At 42.4% G+C, this 17,269-nt stretch overlaps 1 protein-coding gene across 1 annotated transcript in view; it reads right to left on the bottom strand.

Annotated features, from left to right (window-relative positions):
* DPYD (dihydropyrimidine dehydrogenase) overlaps positions 1-17,269 on the bottom strand; it is a 1,571,083-nt gene that overhangs the window by 467,494 nt on the left and 1,086,320 nt on the right. The window contains exon 15 of the mRNA XM_040406865.1: positions 11,731-11,799. Within this exon, the coding sequence (XP_040262799.1) occupies positions 11,731-11,799 (69 nt within the window). The remainder of the gene's footprint in view (positions 1-11,730; positions 11,800-17,269) is intronic.

Raw genomic sequence — 17,269 nt, forward strand, 5'->3', positions numbered from 1 at the left:
TCACGTTTTAGAAAGGTATGCTAATACGGCTGAAGTTGAGCTGAGTGTGCCATTCGCTCCAGGTTTTTTTGTGATATAATGTGATATGGCTTCAGGTAGATGTACTGCATTATCCTAATTGAGATGCATTCAAAGGAGTCAGCAATATCATAAAGGAAACTGATCTGAAAATCTTAGATCTAATAATTATTATTATTATTATTATTATTATTACTTAGAAATGTTCACATTATATATTTAAAGGGAACCTGTCATCACAACAGGCCTATCAAACTATTTACATTTCCCCACTGAAACCAGCAGCGTAACTAGAATTGACTAGGCCCCACAGCAAATGTTTACAATTTTAAATAGCCCCCCCCCCCCCCAAAAAAAAAACTCCCCACCTTCTCTTCCCGTTCAACCCTTAGGCTGGGTTCACACCTGAGCGTATTCGATAAGCGCTGTTTACAGGCGTTTTTATCGGGCATCTTTGAGGCGTATTTTGGGGCGTTTTTGTATTTTGGAAACGCGCGTCGTATGCGCGTTCTTGCTATTGACCACAGAGGCGTACAATGAAAAACAGAGGTGTTACGCGCGACAATACGCCCCAAAGAAGCTCCTGTACTTCTTGGGGCTTAGGGCGTTTTACGACGCGTTCGTACGCGCTGTAAAACGCTCAGGTGAGAACCATGCCCATAGGGAAACATTGGTTTTTGCGCGTGTAGGAACGCGCTGTAAAACGCTCAGGTGTGAACCAAGCCTTACTCTCTCAGACCAGGCCCGGCAGCTGCTCGGTCTGTTTCTTACAATTATAGGCCTCCTGCACACAACCTTTTTTTTTTTCCCCGTTTACTGGCCGTTTTTTCATTTCAATGGTTCCGCAAAAAAAAACGGAATGTACTCCGTATGCATTCCGTTTCCGTATTTCTGTTTTTCCGTTCCGTTTAAAGATAGAACATGTCCTATTATTGCCTGCAAATCACGTTCCGTGGCTCCATTCAAGTCAATGGGTCCGCAAAAAAAGGAACACATACGGAAATGCATCCGTATGTCTTCCGTTTCCGTTCCGTTTTTTGCGGAACCATCTATTGAAAATGTTATGCCCAGCCCAATTTTATCTATGTAATTACTGTCTACTGTATATGCCATACGAAAAAACGGAACGGTAAAACGGAACAGAAACGGAAACACAACGGAAACAAAAAATTGAACAACGGATCCGTGAAAAATGGACCGCAAAACACTGAAAAAGCCATATGGTCGTGTGCAGGAGGCCATATACTGTATGGCATGTCATGGCATATGCATATACTGTCAGGTCACAGTACACAGCGTGATCCAGAAGAAGTGGTGCAGTGAGTCCTGGATATATGATGCCGTCCAGAGAAAGAGAGGTACGTTTATTTGTGTTCTTTTTTACGTCTGATCTTTTTGCAATCAAAATTCTTACTCCTCCTCGGCTAAAAATACTCCTCAAAATTGTTAAGAGGGGTGTTTTTACTCTTCTGGAAAAAATGTAGTGTGACCTCTGGTCCTGACATTAGTTCCAGGGTCCTATAGGGTGAGATAGGATTCTAGGTATACGGTGTATGAACTTGCCTACCTTTTGGGGCCTGTTCATACTGGTAGTCTGTCAGGACTGGAGTTAGGGTTTTCTCTATGAGGTGTCCATCTTCCTTCCTTAGTTTCCAGGCCTTATTCCGGTATCCCCTTTCCCTCCTATGCTCGGTGTGGTGTTTTCCTCCCACACAGGAGCGTGACATTATAAACCACTAAAACCGTCATTTTGCTTGTTTCAGTACAGCCATGGATCCTATTGCTGCACTGTCCGGACAGCTGCAGAGGCTGTCTTTGGAGATAGCTGACCTCCGCACGACCGTCTCGCAAATCCAGAGACCACAGGCTGCTGGTCCTAGTGGTGGTGGTGGTGGTTACCAGGCCTGTCTTCAGCCTAAAGTTGCCCTCCCGGACAGATTCTTTTGGGGAAGTGATAATTTCATTTTGTTTAGGGAGGCGTGCAAATTGTATTTTAGGCTATGTCCACACTCATCGGGAGATGAGAATCAGAGAGTTGGTGTGGTTATTTCGTTGCTTAAGGGGGACGCACAGTCATGGGCTTTTTCTCTGCCGACCGGATTGCAGTCTCTCTGGTCGGTGCATGAATTTTTCAAAGCTCTGGGTCTCATCTATGATGACCCGGATCGGACCTCCCTGGGCGAGACCAAGCTACGTGGCCTTCACCAGGGAGAGCGTTCTGCTGAGATCTATTGCTCTGAGTTTAGGAGACGGGCTACGAATACTGAGTGGAACGATCCGGATCTCCGCAGTCAGTTTTGTCAGGGATTATCAGAAAGGCTGAAGGATGCTTTGGCCTTTCATGAGAATCGTTAGTCTCTGGAAGCTGCTATGTCTTTTGCAGTACGCATTGATGATAGACTCCTGAAAGAGAGATCTAGGGGCACCCACTCTCGGGACGTACTATTGCATAACAGATCGACACTTTAGGTGAAGATACTCCTGGGTCTATGTCTTTGCCTCCATGCAGTTAGGGGGAGCTACTCCCGAATCCACTTTTAAGCATTTTGGTCGTAGGAAGGGAGTGTGTTTTTACTGCGGACAGAAAGGACATTTTATCAATGTATGTCCATGCATTCAGCCTCAAAAAGAAAAAAAAAAGGGGATGTTCCCATCTGACTCTTGGAGGGGTTGAAGGAGAGTCAGAAAATGTGCATTTGTCTTTGCCTGGTAGTACCTGATTTCTCCTGACTGCTGAGGTGGTGTTAGAGTCCAAGACTGTGGGGATTGAGGTGTTTATCGACAGTGGGGCAGGGGTGAACCTGATTGATGCTCAGTTCATCCGTATGCACAGGTTGTCTCCAAGTGCATTAGTCTACTTTCACACTCGCGTTTTGGCTTTCTGTTTGTGAGATCTGTTCAGGGCTCTCACAAGCGGTCCAAAATGGATCAGTTTGCATTCTAATGCCTTCTGAATGGAAAGGGATTCTCTCAGAATGCATCAGTTTGCATCAGTTCAGTCTCCATTCCGCTCTGGAGGCTGCCTACAGCGTTTTGGTGTCCGTCTGATGAAACTGAGCCAAACAGATCTGTCCTGACACACAATGTAAGTCAATGGGGACGGATCCATTTTCACTGACACAATCTGGCACGATAGAAAACGGATCCGTCCTCCATTGACTTTCAATGGTGATTAAGATGGATCTGTCTTAGCTATGTTAAAGATGATACAAATGGATCCGTTCTGAACGGATGCAGACGGTTGTATTATCTGAACTTTCATCAGGAATTCATCTAATGTTTTGTGTTGGACGGTCTCTCGCTCTGTTGGTTCTGGGTTTACTCTAGTTAAGCAGGCACAATCCAACCATCGATTGGCACGATAGACAGATTCTGGATTGGGGTGATTATTGCGTTGACATTTGTCTGAATACATATTTTTCTGCTTTAACCACTAAAACATTACCCTCTTTTATATCTGATTTTGCTTATGTATTTTCTGAAAGTGGATGCCAGGATTTACCTCCGCATCGGGAATATGATTGTCCTATCAACCTTATTCCCGGAGCTAAGTTGCCCAAATCTAGGTTGTATATGCCTTTCTGTACCTGAAAGAATGGATATGAGAGAGTATATTACCAAGAGTTTGGCTAAAGTGCAAATAAGACCTTCCAAATCTCCAGTGGCAGCAGGGTTTTTCTTTGTTAAATAAAATGGACGGAACTCTTATGCCATGTCTGGATTTCCGTGAGCTCAATCGGATTACTGTCCGTGATCCTTACCCCCTTCCATTGATTCCTGATTTGTTTAACCAGATTGTTGATGCCAAGGTGTTCTCCAAGTGGGACTTAAGGGGGCATATAATTTGATCAGGGTCAAGGAAGGGGATGAATGGAAGACAGCTTTTAATACCCCAGAGGGTCACTTTGAGAACCTGGACCAGTGCTCCTGCAGTTTTCCAGCATTTTGTAAATGACATTTCTCATCACCTGGTGGGGAAGTTTGTTGTCATGTATTTGGATGACATGATAATTTATTCTCCAGACGTGGAGACACATCAGGATCACATTAGACAGGTGTTACAGATCCTAAGCAATAATAAATTTGTACACAATATAAGAGAAGTGAGTTTTTGATGTACAGGAGGTGCAATTCTTGGGCTATCTGCTGTCCTCTTCAGGTTTTCAAATGGATCCAGAGAAAGTCCATGATGTATTGGACTGGGATCAACCTGAAAATCTTAAGGCTCTTATGTGTTTTTTGAGGTTCACCAACTATTACCGAAAATTTATTCAGAACTATTCAACAGTGGTGAAACCCTTAACTTACATGACTAAGAAAGGGACAGATGTTTTAGTGTGGTCTGATTCGTCGTTGCGAGCCCTTTATGCGGTTAAGGAGTGCTTCTCTTCTGCCCCTATATTGGTACTGCCGGATGTATCACAACCTTTCATTGTGGAAGTTGACGCCTCCGAGGTGGGGGTAGGAGCGGCCTGTCACCTGGTAAATGACGCCAATGTGCCTTTTTCTCAAAAAAAAAACTCTTCCGCAGAGAGAAATTATGATGTGGGTAACAGAGTTGCTGGCCATTAGGTTGGCTTTTGAGGAGTGGCGTCATTGGTTGGAAGGGACAATTCATCTGATCACGGTGTTCACAGATGACAAAAATCTTGCTTAACTGGAGTCAGCTAAACGACTGAGCCCAAGGCAGGCCAGATGGTCTTTGTTTTTCACCAGATTCTATTTCATTGTCATTTATCGTCCTGGAGTTAAGAACGTCAAGGCAGATGCCTTGTCACATAGTTTCCTGGAGGTGACGATTTTGAAAATCTGAGTCTGATACTGTCGGAAGAGGTGGTGATATCCGCTCTATACCCTGACCTAGAGGTGAAGGTGTTAGAAGCTCAGGGAGACGCACCAGAGAATTGCATTATAAGGTGTTTGAGGAACATTATTGTACATCACTGTACGGTACTTACAGGACACCCTGGGAGTAGATCCACTGCTGACCTCATCTCTCGTAGATTCTGGTGGACAGGGTTGAGTAAGTGTGTTGAGGACTATGTGTTGGCCTGTAGTATCTGTGAATACGCTAAGTTGACACATACTCAACCTTCTGGATCTCTATTTCCGTTGCCAATCCTGTCCAGACCATGGACTCACTTGTCTATGGATTTTATTACTGGGCTGCCAAATTTGTCTGGAAAGACAGTTATTCTGGTGGTAGTTGATTGCTTTAGTAAAATGGTGCACTTTATAACATTGTCTGGCCTACCTAATGCTAAAACACTTGCGCAAGTGTTTGTTGACAACATTGTGAAACTTCATGGCACTCCCTCTGAAGTGGTCTCGGATCGTACTCTGCGTTCTGTACTCGGCTGGGAGTGCAACTGTCTTTTTCTTCCGCTTTTCATCCCCAGACGAATGGACAGACGTAGCGCACTAATCAGAGTCTGGAGACTTAAGATGTTTCGTCTCTGAGAACCAGGAGGAATGGTCCTCGTTTTTGTCTTTGGCAAAGTTTGCCATAAACAATCGTAGACAGGAGTACATTGGTAAGTGGACAATTTTTGGGGCATATGGGCTTCACCCGGATATTGGCACATTCTCTCGTTCGGATACTTCAGGTATCCCTGAGGAGGAACGTTTTTCGTCATCATTGTCTTCTACATGGCGAAAATTCGAAATAACTTGATGAATATGGGCAACGAGTATAAACGTGTTGCTGACAGGTCCGGACCAATCATACGTTTCCTAAGTGTATGTGATTTTGTGTGGCTGTCCACAAGAAATATTAAGTTGAAGGTTCCTTCTTGGAAGTTGGGTCCAAGGTTTATTGGTCCATATAGCATCACTGCCATTATTAATCCTGTAGCTTTTTGTCTTGAACTTCCTCAGGCCCTGAAAATTCATATTGTGTTTCATAAATCTTTGTTGAAGAGATATGTTGAACCTTTGGAGTCGTTCCCCTTGCCACCCGCTCCTGTCATGGTGGACGGAAGTTTGGAATTCCAGATCGCCAAGATTATTGACTCTCGAGTTCTCTGTAGATCTCTTCAGTATCTTGTTCACTGAAAGGGTTATGGACCAGAGGAGAGGATGTGAGTACTGGCATCTGACGTGAATGCCAGTCGTTTGGTCAAAGCCTTTCATAGGTCTCATCTGAATAAGGTTGGTCCTGGGTGCCCGGAGGTCACTTATAGAAGGGGGGGTACTGTCACGGACATTCCTGCGACAGGTGGCAGGAGATCTGTGAGACTGGCAACACGTGGCTTGATCTGACATGTTTTCCTTTTGGATCAAATGACGTCTGTGTTGTTTCTGGTGCTGGACACACATTCTATCCCTAGGTGTAGCTATTGTGGTCATTTAATCTTCTATATTTATTGTTGTTTCTCCCACTATGCTAAGTGGTTTATAGCTTCTGTTGGACTTGTGGCTAGTTTGTGTTTTGCTCTCGGCTGGGTTCCTGGTGCTACTAAAGCTTCATTGAAGATAAGTGTTTCCGTTCCCTTTTTGTATTTTGTTTTGATATATGTGTGTTACCTTTCCTTGTTTGTCATTAGGCCTGAGGGAGACTCCTGTTCATCCTTCCCCTTGGAGGAACAGGTAGACTCAGTCCTGACATTAGTTTCAGGGTCCTATAGGGTGAGATAGGATTCTTGGTATCCAGTCTATGAACTTGCCTACTTTTGGGGCCTGTTCATACTGGTAGTCTGTCAGGACTGGAGTTAGGGTTTTCTCTAGGAGGTGTCAATCTTCCTTCCCTAGTTTCCAGGCTTTATTCCGGTATCCCCTTTCCCTCCTATGCTCGTGTGGTGTTTTCCTCCCACATACGAGCGTGACAGCACCAGATCCGGACATCTCCGGCAGGCTGCCGGATCAGCCTGCCAGAGGTAATAAATGCATATGTAAAACAAGCCCTACTCTAATTAATAATTTTACAAATGTGTCATCAAAAGCAGAAAGTAACACATATCCTTTTTTTCTAATTGTTTTTATTTTCTGATTGCAGATTTCTTTATTCTATTTCCTGCACATGATTATGGGGGCAGCCATCCTGCCTGAGCTGTTCTTAACAGCATTTTGAAAGCATTAAGAAAATTGCTTTACGGCAGCCCAATGGGCCATAGACACAATGGTCAGGAGTGGACCTCGTTGACTTCTATGGCAGAGTTTTCTAGGCATGGTCTGTGACCTGAGCATTGTACAAGGAGAGAATATATACGCTCTGATAATCACCTATTGTGAATAGTGGATCATGTCTTATCTATACATAGAGGTGGTATCATTAAAGGCAGGATTAGAATGACAGATAAGCAGGTAACTGCAGTAAAGTTATCTGCACAGGATGTTGTGCCTATTATTAGGCTTAGAGGTCAGTGCAAAAACTGCAGGATTTTATGTTTTTTGGTTTAAATATAACCATAAATATAAACATAAATCTATAAATATAGCTATTGACATGGAAAATTAAAAATATTAGGGATGAGTGAATCGACTTTGGATGATTCGCAAAAAACTTCTTTGTAATACTGTACGGAGTTCCCACTCTGTACAGTATTAGAATATATTGGCTCCGATGAGCTGAAGTTATGCAAGAATTCGTGTAATAACTTCCGGAATTAATTATTTCCGTAAAAAACCTTGATACCGAACTCAGGTTCGGTTCCTTTTGGTACCTTGGAACTGAAGCCGAGTTCTGTACCAAGGTTTTTTACAGTATTAATTAATTCCCGAAGTTATTACACAAAGTCTTGAGCGACTTCATGAAGTAATAACTTCAGTTCCTCTAAGCCAATGCATTCTAATAGTGTACGGAGCGGGATCCGTACAGTATTCCAACAATGTTTTTTGCGAAACAGTCGAGTCGCTCATCCCTAAATAATATAATCAGAAATTCTGAAAAAATATGTTAAAAATAAAAATGGGATTTAAATAATAGATCATTTTCTGATAACACGTTCCCTTTAGGTACAAGCTTTCTGATGAGGATGACTGAGGGACTTCTGTTTTTAGACTTTATTGATATTAGTATATTTATTACATCATACACATATAGAAGAAAGTAAGGCCACAGTTTGACGATCAGACTGGAAAAGGTTGTGCGTGGTGATGTCATCGGTGGTATCTCAGACCAATACAAGAATCCATTTAGTATGCAGTGCACAGAATTTTATGCCATACAAGATGGCCCCGTCTGCAATGAATCCTGAAATCATCCTACGTGATTTAGCTTGGGTGGCTGCAATGACATACTGCATTATTCACAGCCAGAGCGCCCTTATGTCAGCACGATACAAACTGAGAAATGGCTGGCAAATGAGGCTTAAATGTAATACGTTTATCCATTTTGTAAGCGCGCTAAACTACTACTTAATGCCCTCGCTATGCTTTCAGCTCTTGACCTCTGCTTCACATGGCACTTTACATAGAGAATTATTGTTTAATCAATAATGCACAATTGACCACTTTGGCGCAGGGCAGGTTTTTTCTAAATTGCCTTAGTGTACACCAGAGGTCTACCATTAGGGGTAAATTGACACTTAAAATAGAAACTATAAACCAATGTATACTGTCACGTCCATATCGGAGATCTCCCAGTCACCCTACTTTGCACAGTAAATGAAATATTAGAAGTACAAAGTGGATTTTAAATATGACTGTAGTTTTAAACATGTGGTAATACAGTCCATTGAATTGTAAATTTACTGAGCAACCCTCCCCCCCTCACTTCATACCCAAGCCTCCTTTTGCAAATTGGCAGCCATTAAAGATGAAAAGAACACTAAGCATTGCAGCCTTATAAAAGGAGAACAGGCAACATAATAAAGCCATTCATCATAGTCTGCTTAAAGTGGCAAAGCTCTTGTCAAGATTGGATTTTACAAAAGATTTCATGGTCAATTAGGTAAATACAGGTATAAAATGGACCGTCCTGAAGATCAGACAGCCAATTACTGATTATCTTTAATTTCATTCCCCTAAATCCCCAAAGTGTTTTTTTTTCCTTCTTTCTTTAGTGTATAGGGAACACATAGAAAGTCGGCAATATATAGTCAGATGCATTAAAACTCTTCATGAAGCAAAACCAATTAGTGGTCCATTATAGTTAGCTTATGTGAGGGTATAAAGAATGGAGCCGTTTATAGTCGTCTAATGTAATCGAAGAAGGGCATGCGCAGGAGATCAGTGTGCCGGTGCATGGCGAGGATTTTACATTTTTTTGCACTGTAGGTGGTAGCTCCATTATGTGATGATGATTTGTATATGTCCAGATCAAAATGAAAAAAAAAAAAACATTTACTATTTACAGATGTCTAGGAAATATTCCTAAATAGAAAAATTATGTGCATACAGGTTCATTGCAGACTTATGCACCTCCATGGTTACATACAGCAAAAACAGAAAAAACAATCACAAAAAACATACTTTTTGTTATTGGGGAGGCACTGTAGGGGAAATTCTATTATTTCTGGGGACACTATACAGGGATTATTACCTGGAGCACAATATAGGGTGTTATTATTACTGGGGGCACTCTAGGGGACATTATAGCTGCTGTGGACACTATAGGGACATTTGGGGTAATTTATCAAACTGGTGTAAAGTAGAACTGGCTTAGTTGCTCATAGCAGCCAATCAGATTCCACCTTTCATTTTTGACAGCTCTTTTGGAAATCCATTTCTATGTTACACCAGTTTGATAAATGACCCCAATTATGTCTACTGGGGTCACTATTTTTTTCAGCAGTATAGTACCTCGGACATTGGGGAGCACAATGGGCACAGTATTGGGAGTGGCAGCAGGATGACACTGTGGGGACACCAGGATTGGGGGGGGGGGGGTTGATGGAAAAACTGAGAAATCTAATGTGTCTGTGTTACAAACTCTGTAGAGACGAGATGCGGCTGAAAGAATTTGTCATGGCGGTCTAACGGAGGAGAAGAGGAAAGAGAAGGTCTACATGACAGGAGATGTCCCTGGATATAAGAGGTATGTGGTCAAGTATTGGGGGGCGCGGGTGCCAGAGAATGGACCTGCCCCGGGTGCCAAACACCCTAGGCACGCCACTGCATTACCCTATTGCTGACAGGACCTGCAATAATGTCTGATGCAGGAGGGGGAGCTCAGCAGAGAACAGGGAATGAAGGACCTGTGATGACCTCACCATCATGTGACCAGAACAGGAGGCGGAGCTCAGCAGTGCAGTAAAGTAAGAAGTATGGATTCAATGTAAGTGCAAGGGAAATGCTGGGAGTTGGGGGCCTCTCCTCTTATACCTTCTGTTATGTAATATCTTAGTACATTACAAGAGGAGGTATGAGGAGAGGACTACAACTCCCAGCTTGTTATGTAATATCAGAGTACATTACAACACCCTGGATATGCTGGGAGTTGTATACCTCCTCTTATAATGTACTCTGATATTACATAATAACTGCTTGGACATGCTAGGAGTTGTAGTCTTCTCTTATACCTCCTCTTATAATGTGCTCTGATATTAAATAACAGTTTGTGTGTGTGTGTGTGTATGTATACAGTACAGACCAAAAGTTTGGACACACCTTCTCATTCAAAGAGTTTTCTTTATTTTCATGACAATGAAGGCATCAAAACTATGAATTAACACATGTGGAATTATATACATAACAAACAAGTGTGAAACAACTGAAAATATGTCATATTCTAGGTTCTTCAAAGTAGCCACCTTTTGCTTTGATTACTGCTTTGCACACTCTTGGCATTCTCTTGATGAGCTTCAAGAGGTAGTCCCCTGAAATGGTCTTCCAACAGTCTTGAAGGAGTTCCCAGAGATGCTTAGCACTTGTTGGCCCTTTTGCCTTCACTCTGCAGTCCAGCTCACCCCAAACCATCTCGATTGGGTTCAGGTCCGGTGACTGTGGAGGCCAGGTCATCTGGCGCAGCACCCCATCACTCTCCTTCATGGTCAAATAGCCCTTACTTTCAATGTTTCCCAATTTTTCGGCTGACTGACTGACCTTCATTTCTTAAAGTAATGATGGCCACTCGTTTTTCTTTACTTAGCTGCTTTTTTCTTGCCATAATACAAATTCTAACAGTCTATTCAGTAGGACTATCAGCTGAGTATCCACCTGACTTCTCCTCAACGCCACTGATGGTCCCAACCCCCTTTTAGGGCAAGAAATCCCACTTATTAAACCTGACAGGGCACACCTGTGAAGTGAAGACCATTTCAGGGGACTACCTCTTGAAACTCATCAAGAGAATGCCAAGAGTGTGCAAAGCAGTAATCAAAGCAAAAGGTGGCTACTTTGAAGAACCTAGAATATGACTTATTTTCAGTTGTTTCACACTTGTTTGTTATGTATATAATTCCACATGTGTTAATTCATAGTTTTGATGCCTTCAGTGTGAATCTACAATTTTCATAGTCATGAAAATAAAGAAAACTCTTTGAATGAGAAGGTGTGTCCAAACTTTTGGTCTGTACTGTATATAATAACAAAATGAGTGGCAGAGAATTATTCTGGATTACAGAATTACAGATACAGTACATGCACTGAACAGACACAGGACTGTCTGGTTTCCTCAGTGAGTACTGTGGATACTCACGTGGTGCGGCACCGCAACTAAGGGTGAGCGAATACAAATTTTTACTATTAATGTGTCCTCTTGCAGACAGGTTCATTCATAACCTTTTATACAGGGTTATCATTTATGGTGTATATTATATGCAAATCTCTTACCTTTGCCATTTGAGCCAGTTCTGTCCAGTCTTCCTTATTGTAGCTGCACATAATACTTGCAATGATGATCTAAAATGGAAGAGTTGATAACAGGTTACTTCTTTTTTTCATATACTTGACATTGTAACACAGTCATTATAAGACACAGAGATGACATTCTTATACATAAATATTTATGAAAATATGTTCTATCTATCTGATATCTATCTAACTATCTACCTATCCATCTATCTAGTTTGCTGGCTATCATCAATTTTTTATATGAGACAGTTCTGATACACAATATGATGTTATGGTTAGTGTCTGTAATATGTGGTATGAACAGAGATAATGATGTAGAAAACAGCAGGAAGAATATACCAGAAGATATATTTCTAGTTTCTAGTCCTAGGAGAATGGTTGATACTTGGTAAGGGTTGCTAGTTACTAAATGTATATCTCAGTATAGCTGTATGGCATACAGGGGTGCCAATAAGCTTTTCCAAAGAGGGGTACAGGTTTTTTTCACATTTCACACTACTATGGTACACCGTCTGTACGGTTGTAAGATTCCAAGCAGTGTGTGTATGGCCCATGCAGATGTGGATAGAGTCACAATAACAGGCACAACACAGTCTCTCAGTTAAGCAGGATAAGTATTTTACTTAAAGGGTGCTCCTACGCAGATACATGAACCCAGTACCTCCTTCTTCTTCGTAGGAAGGAAATTCCTTAAATATTTATTTCTGCCACCAGATCTACATGAAGGATGCAGCATCACTACGTCTATGTGTTCTTATGCCAGTTGCTATATCACTTTGTATCAGTCATGGCATCTGGGACTGGACTTCCTTAACATCATGTTATTTGGGCATGCCCCCTCTATATTATCCCCTAGAACAGTGATGGCGAACCTTTTAGAGACCGAGTGCCCAAACCGCAACCCCAAAACCCCCTTACTTATCGCAAAGTGCCAAAGCAGCAAGTTAACCAGAATCCTACAGTACAATATAGTATATCTTTCATGTACTTTATCATGTAGTAGCTATAATAGCCTGCCTACATTCAGTGCGCTGCCTGTTCATGGTGCGTCCTGCGCTGATAAATAGCAGGAAAGGTCTAAGTCATATTGGTACAGTCAGACTTTTTCCAGGGTGTGGGTGCCCACAGAGAGGGCTCCGAGTGCCGCCTCTGGCACCAGTGCCATAGGTTCGCCACCACTGCCCTAGAACCTGTATCCCTCACCCAACCATAGCCCTGATAATCCATATGCACTTAATATTTGTATAGACTGGTGTTGGCCCATGCAGTCTTATATGTACTTCCCTATACTATATAATGGATGGCTGGACCATTGTACTATCTGAGCCCTTATGCCTCATGTATCACCACTATGTCCTCATAAATTTGTAAGCTCTCACGAGCAGGACCCTCACTCCTATTGTATGAATTGTTGACTTTTCAATCTATAATGTCCACTCTGTTTGTACATGTTCCCTCTGAATTGTAAAGTGCTGCTGAATATATTGGTGCTATATAAATACTTTATTAAATAATAAATAATAATAGGATAAATAATTATTATTATTATTATTATTATTATTATTATTATTATTATTATTTCTGGCCTCAGCAACACAAATATATCTTACATCAGTCCCTTTTATCAATTGGAAATTGTAACACAAAGAAAGCACTTAATGCACTTCATAATATGTATTCACTTAATGCACTCCATTACTTTACACAGTCAGAGCTTAAAATTACAGGAGCGGTTGTGGCTGTCCTTCCTGTGCTTAATAACATATGTACCCTCTATAATACAGGGTATATTCTTCATTTGCTCACTCACCAGCCCTTTCCAACTGCATAATGGCTCCCTTGCAACTCAACCTGCTTCGCCAAATCTTTCGTTTCTGTACCTGCGGGGAGACCACTCCACACCTGTAGTCCTAACCATGCTGGGAGGGTTCTTAGAATCTTTACCCAATGACCTCTTTTCTATTGTGGTGCTTCTCTCTCTGGATCTGGCTCTCTGCCTCCATGTGGGAAGGGTTCATCTTCAAATCCTGCTGTAATTATGCGGTGAAACTCTCTCCACCCTCGCTGTCCTAGCCATGCAGTGAGGCTACTCTCCACCTGTTAACAGTCTTACTCATTGGCGCTCTTTCCTCACTAGGCAGTGCCCTCTCTTTATGAACCGAAGTTCTCTCCCATGGACAGGATGAGCAGCCCTCGATAATTTCTCTGCCCACCTGAGCAACGCGATATTCCTACACCTATACAACGTCAGGATTTACTGGGCTTAATGACCATGTCACTCTCAATTAGGGAGAGGAGTATGATACACACCATTAGTATTTCTACCATGCTCATTGCTGCCAAGTAACAAGCTATCCCTTATCCACTGGATGGGGATAACTGTTAGATCGGTGAGGATCGGATCATTGGGACCCTGCCAATCACAAGAACTTTTGAATGGAGCAATGGTCAAGCTTGCACACTGCCACTGTATTCAAACTCACGTCCCCATTCCTTTTAGGGCTCATGCACATGAACGTATTTTTATTCCGTGTCTGTTCCAATATTTTATGTGGACCGTATGTAGAACCATTTATTTCAATGGGTCTACAAATAAAAACGGAAGCTACTCTGTGTGCATTCTATTTCCGTATGTCCGTTCCACAAAAATATAGGACATGTCCCATTATTGTTCGCCTTATGGATAAGGATAGGACTGTTCTGCTGGGGCCAGCTGTTCTGTTCCGCAAAACACAGAATGCACATGCATGTCTTCCGTATTTTTTGCGGATCCCTGTTATGAGGACCGCAAAATACATACGGTGGTGTGCATGAGCCCTTAATGTGTGTATTCACACATCAGTGTTTTACCATGGTCTGTGGGTCCGTTTTTTAGCACAGATGCATGCACCATTTTGTCAGTGTTTATGGATCTATCACGCACATTATAGTCTATTGGTCCGTGAAAACCACGGTTGCAACACAGATGCCATCCTTGTTTCACAGTTCATTTGGAAGAGTTGCTTTGAAAATTATTTTTCAGCTGTTCAGTGCCAGTGAAACACTGATGACACACGGACAGCAAAAAACGGACATACGGACCCAATACAGATCCTTCATGGGCAGCTTTGCAGATGCATCACTGACCACCTAATGCAAACAGCAGAAGTAGCCAAGAGGGTCCATATTAAAACTTCAAATGGGGCCATATTACATTTTCCATGGCACCTTATGTACATTTTACCACTAACTGCACCTTATGTCTGAGTGGAAATTGGCCCCTTAGTAGCTGGGCCCCATAGCAGCTGCTATGCCTGCTACATTAGTTATGCCCATGAGAAGAAACTAACAAAAATGCAGCCAGTGAAACTGGATAATTATTTTACTTTGTTACCAAAAACTATTTAATGTTATTTCTCTGTGCTACTATGCACATCAAACAAGCACACCGCTATACTTACTTCATATAGGGAATCACAGGCTTTTAAAACCTTTTAATGAGAAGGCCTTGAGCAAACCAATCTGTTTTTGATCTTTCCTTTTGAGTACAGTGTGTCAAACAATCAATAGACCATCAAAGCCAGACTTTCATATATACCAGCCAAAATAGATATCGAAAAGACAGTTTGTTCTTGATAAATAGAACAAAATCCAAATGCATTTAAGGGGATACAGCTTTTATATGCACTGCCTGTGACATTGTGTGGATCTATATTGCTTTACCATGAATGGTTTCTTGTAACGGACAACGGTTGTAGAACCACTGTGCCAACCAGTCAGTTTGGCTTTGGGCTAGTCCTGAGGGTGTTATGGCAACTCCCTGTTTTATACCCTTTAATCCCTATACAGGGATCTAGTCCTTGCTGATGGGGACTGACCAGGCTGCTTCCTTCTGGAATAGTGCCAGTGTAGTTGGCAGCTAACGCACGGGAGTCAGAGACACTGGTGCAGAACACCAAGGTATCAGGCTAAACTCATAGGTGGAAACAGCCATGCTCTGGGCAGGTGGAGTACATGCAAATCCAAATACCTTCTAGGAATCTCAGTCAGTATGGTGAAAAGGCAGTGGTCAGCTCAAGTGGCAGAGAATCAGATTCTAAGAGACAGACAGATGTTAGTACTTAGGCAAACAAACATGTGTAATATATTTGTTTTACGTACGTTGTCCCCAGTGGGGCTCAAAATCTAAGTTCCCTATCAGTATGTTTTTCGAGTGTGAGAGGAAGTCAGAGCAACTGGAGGAAACTCACAAAAACATGGGGTGAATATACAAACTCCATGCAGATGTTGTCCTTGGTCGGACCCTATCGCTGCAAAGCACCAGTGCTAACCACCGAACCACCATGCTTCCCGTATATACAGTACTATGGCCTATCGCTGCAAAGCACCAGTGCTAACCACCGAACCACCATGCTTCCCGTATATACAGTACCTCTTTTACAGGGTCAAACAGAACAGATGAATTGAGAGGATATGTAGAGACCTATTTCTTAGATCACTACTGAAGGAAACACCCAGGAATATATAGGAGCAGCTGATCAGCAATTGGACGCAGCCATGCAGCAGCTCTCAGAGCAGAAGATTAAACCTTACAGTGTTGCAGAGTGAGGTTCAAAGAATACAAGTCCTAATACACAAAGGACACTGATGCCCTGGCCTGCTGCCAAAGTGCTGGAACTATGACAGACACAGGGTGAGTGGAGAGGCACCCATGCCTGTTTCAGAGAGAGACGGCAGTGGACATGGGCCACCAGTGTAACAGTTCTTCCCTTTAATATAAGCACAAGGGCATCATAGTGTTTTCTTTTTCTTCACTTCTAGATTATTGCAATTTCATGCTTTCATGGGGCAACGTTTCTAAGGCTTATACACCCTTCTTCTAGTATTAAATTGCATAAAATTGGTCTTTGGATTTTCTTTCATTGATTGAGTTGCCTGTTGTCTCAGCAATCCCTAATCAGTGAGTCTCTTGCTGTTGAAAAACTACATCTGCTAGCATACTCTTCTGGCCATCGGAACATGCTAGAAGTTGTAGTTTTGCAATGGTTGGATAGCCATAGGTTGGAGAACGCTCCTCTTAATATTGTGGCAGGGTACTTAGGTAAGCGAGAGGGGTTGTCTCACAAAGCTGTTGAGCGGATCATCTGAACATATTGAGGCCAGTTTATTACGCTCCAGCAAAACGACTGATCTTTTTGGGGAGAGTTGCTGTCACTTTGGCTACTTTCACATTAGCATTTTTTGCGGATCCGTCATGGATCTGCAAAAACGCTTCCGTTACAATAATGCAACCGCACGCATCCGTCATGAACGGATCCGGTTGTATTATGTCTTCTATAGCCATGACGGATCCGTCTTGAACACCATTGAAAGTCAATGGGGGATGGATCAGTTTTCTATTGTGCCAGAGAAAACAAATCTGTCCCCATTGACTTACATTGTGTCTCAGGTCAGATTCGTTTCGCTCCGTATCCCAGGACGGACAGAAAAACTCTGCAGGCAGTGTTTCGGTGTCCGCCTCCAGAGCGGAATGGTGACT

The sequence above is a fragment of the Bufo bufo genome, chromosome 9 (assembly GCF_905171765.1).
Source record: "Bufo bufo chromosome 9, aBufBuf1.1, whole genome shotgun sequence".
NCBI classification, from domain to species: Eukaryota; Metazoa; Chordata; class Amphibia; order Anura; family Bufonidae; genus Bufo; species Bufo bufo.